The sequence below is a fragment of the Galendromus occidentalis genome, unplaced genomic scaffold, assembly GCF_000255335.2.
Source record: "Galendromus occidentalis unplaced genomic scaffold, Mocc_1.1 scf7180000075778, whole genome shotgun sequence".
Taxonomy (NCBI): domain Eukaryota; kingdom Metazoa; phylum Arthropoda; class Arachnida; order Mesostigmata; family Phytoseiidae; genus Galendromus; species Galendromus occidentalis.
This window is the reverse complement of record NW_003803768.1, coordinates 1,819-4,632: the sequence shown is the minus strand read 5'-3', so window position 1 is coordinate 4,632 and position 2,814 is coordinate 1,819. Positions and strand designations below refer to the sequence as shown.

Below are 2,814 nucleotides of genomic sequence, written 5' to 3'. Positions count from 1 at the left end.
GGATCAGGGGCTCCACTCTTCATTCTGACAGCATTCCTCATCATTGACGGAACGGTGACTTCTACCCATATGAGCGTGAGATGGGCCATTGTCGGGAGTATTCTCAGCGAGCCTTTTGAGCCATCTTGTACCGCAGAATCCGAGGGGCAGCTCGTAGACGTCTAGAATCGATTGTATCGAGGGACATGATTAGGCCAATAACAATAAATAGAGCTTGAGTTCAAATTCTTCCATCTTTTATCTGTGTTGAAGCCAAAACTGGGGACTTAAGAGTCGCTGCCTCGAATCGAATAGCCTACTAAATCATCCAACATCCTGCGAGGGATTAGTCTCACATAAAATTTCGGGAAGCTTGATCCATGTGGCTAGACCCCCCGCATTCCAGCTCGATGAGCGCAGACACGCTCTTCATCGAAGATCATTATGCTCCTTCTCAACAGGGAAGGTGCGGACAGATCTCCGAGCCGATAGTGCCGATTGTGATTATCACGAGCAGGGAACGATCTCAAAACTTTCAGATCCTGTGGGAGGGGTTCGTGTTCCAGGATGTCGAATATGTTGCGCGTAATGTTCGGCTGCGACAACAGATTGCCTCCTCGACCGTAGGTTAGGCCAAGGCTTGATTGACCATCAGACCATCACTAATCCATAAGAGCCTAACGAGTTTTTCACCGAATACCTCGCTCCGATGCGAGAAGCTTCGATTTCTGGAATTACGGACTCTGTAGATTCTCCGATGCATGAGTTTCTCGCCGGACGAAAACTTGGTCAGGAGTTTCCTTCAGCGGAGAGGAAACGATGGTGAGGATACTGAGGAGCGAAGTGGTTCACACCGTTCCTTTCATGTCCGAAGCGTTCTCCGTTTTTCTGTTGATGCTCAGCTACACCTCCTCCATCGGATTTGTTGCGCTTTTCGCGTGGCCGTGGTTCTTGCAAGCGGTCCATTCCTTGAATTATGCGTCGGCATCCCCCTGTCGCGGGGTCCTCTGCGAGTTAGGCTGGAGCGTTATCGTCCTCAATCTCCGCATGGTCTTCAAGCGCGCCCACCTATCAGACTGTCGCAGCCCCTGAATTGAATGAGAAATAAGGGATCCCGGAATATGAAGCCGCTCTTGCAGACAAGATGGAAATTTCCCTCGCCGTATTCGAAAAAGTGTATCCCCTGCACGGTGGAATGATTTCCCTGATTAGGCGCACACGTCCGGAGTTCGATTCATGATCGGAATCCAGGTGTCTCCGGCAAACTCGCCCCAGCTCATTGAATGAAGCGAAGAGGGTTTCGCGGGGGACATACCTGAAGCAGATTCACCGCCCGGCTCTATGATTCGAGAGATTTCCGTCGCCGATTGAAGATTTTTTATGGTATCACAAGGATTACTCGATCCGCAATCGGGACCCCCTAAGTGAAGATGGTCGCCCCAGGCAAAATGCGATGCCCCGAGAATGCAGCGCTGCGCCCGCGCCCCCCGGCTCGATCCACGGGTCGAGAGGTCCTCACCCAGAAAACCTCTGATTACTTTTTGAGAGAACATCAAGAGCTCCCTAGCGCTAGAGGGCGGAGCTGTACACCGGCTCTCTTCGGTTTAAGAACTCTTGCGATCGTCCGTGCTCTCCATACGATTGTACAACGAGTTCGTGACGCCTCGATTTTTAAGCTCCTGGAAAAGTTGAAGTCTAACGAAATGCTCTCGATACAGAGTGCTGCTAGTGTACTGTCGTTACTCTCTTCAATAGCACAAAGTCCTGAACGTCGAGGTTTCTCCAGGAAGGATGCCCCACACCGAGCTCATCCTGATGGATCGCGTCGGGAAACCTCGAATCACAGCGAGGACTCAGATCATCTAACCGAGGAACGAAAGTCGGAGCATAGCAGGATTCTCGGTCACGGTGTCTTCGGAGCAATGACCAGCATCATCACAGACTTTGCCAAACAGCTGCGGAAATCAGCCCCACCTCCGAGCTCTTGGGTCGTGGATCCCTATGACTTGAACGATCTGCAATACGTCGGAAGCGGCGCTCAGGGAAAAGTGTTCTCCGGGCATTACCGACGGAGGAGAATCGCCTTCAAAATGGTGCCCAGCCTCGACCAAAGTAGATTCGAACACATCAAGGATCTGCATCATCAGAACCTCGTACGTTTCCACGGTGTCTGCCTTGCGGCACCGAATGTCGGCTTTGTGATGGATTTCTGTTCGAAGGGAACTCTGCACAGCGAAATCTACCAGAAACTACCGATAGAATCGCATACCGTGTCTCGCTGGGCTCTGGAAATCGCAACAGGCATGTCCTATCTACACGAAAGAGGAATCGTCCACAGAGATTTGAAACCCCTGAACATTCTCTTGCACGGTGCGGCCAAGACTGCGAAGATCGCTGACTTTGACTTGAGCCTGAAATTAGGATCAGATCGTACGAGCTTTTCCGGCTCCGGAAGCATAGCCTATATGTCTCCCGAGGTTCACTTGCGCCGAGAAGTGACATTTCGTGCCGATGTTTGGTCGTACGGAGTAGTGCTCTGGGAAACGCTCGTCAGACAAAGGCCCTATGGCGACCTGAACTCATGGGCGGTGATTTCGGTAGTGGCGAAAACACCTTAAGATTACAGATACCACATAAGTGCGACACCGTCCTCCGTGATGTCATCTCGAGATGTCTCCAAGTTTCTGCCCACAGACGTCCACCGTTCGAGAGGATTATCGACACTCTCAGACACCCTTATATCAAGCATGCGAGCGCTGATTCGACCCTGAATGAGATCTTACATGGCGTTCGGATGTGGTAGGTTCCCACAGTCGACGCGACGCAAACTGTAAC

General features: G+C 51.5%; 1 protein-coding gene across 1 annotated transcript; it reads left to right on the top strand.

Moving 5' to 3' along the window:
- Window positions 1-1,901: 1,901 nt before the first annotated feature.
- Window positions 1,902-2,597, top strand: LOC100908484 (mitogen-activated protein kinase kinase kinase 12-like). The gene has a single exon (XM_003738081.1). The coding sequence runs from the start codon at window positions 1,902-1,904 to the stop codon at window positions 2,595-2,597; it is 696 nt and encodes a 231-aa protein (XP_003738129.1).
- Window positions 2,598-2,814: the final 217 nt, after the last annotated feature.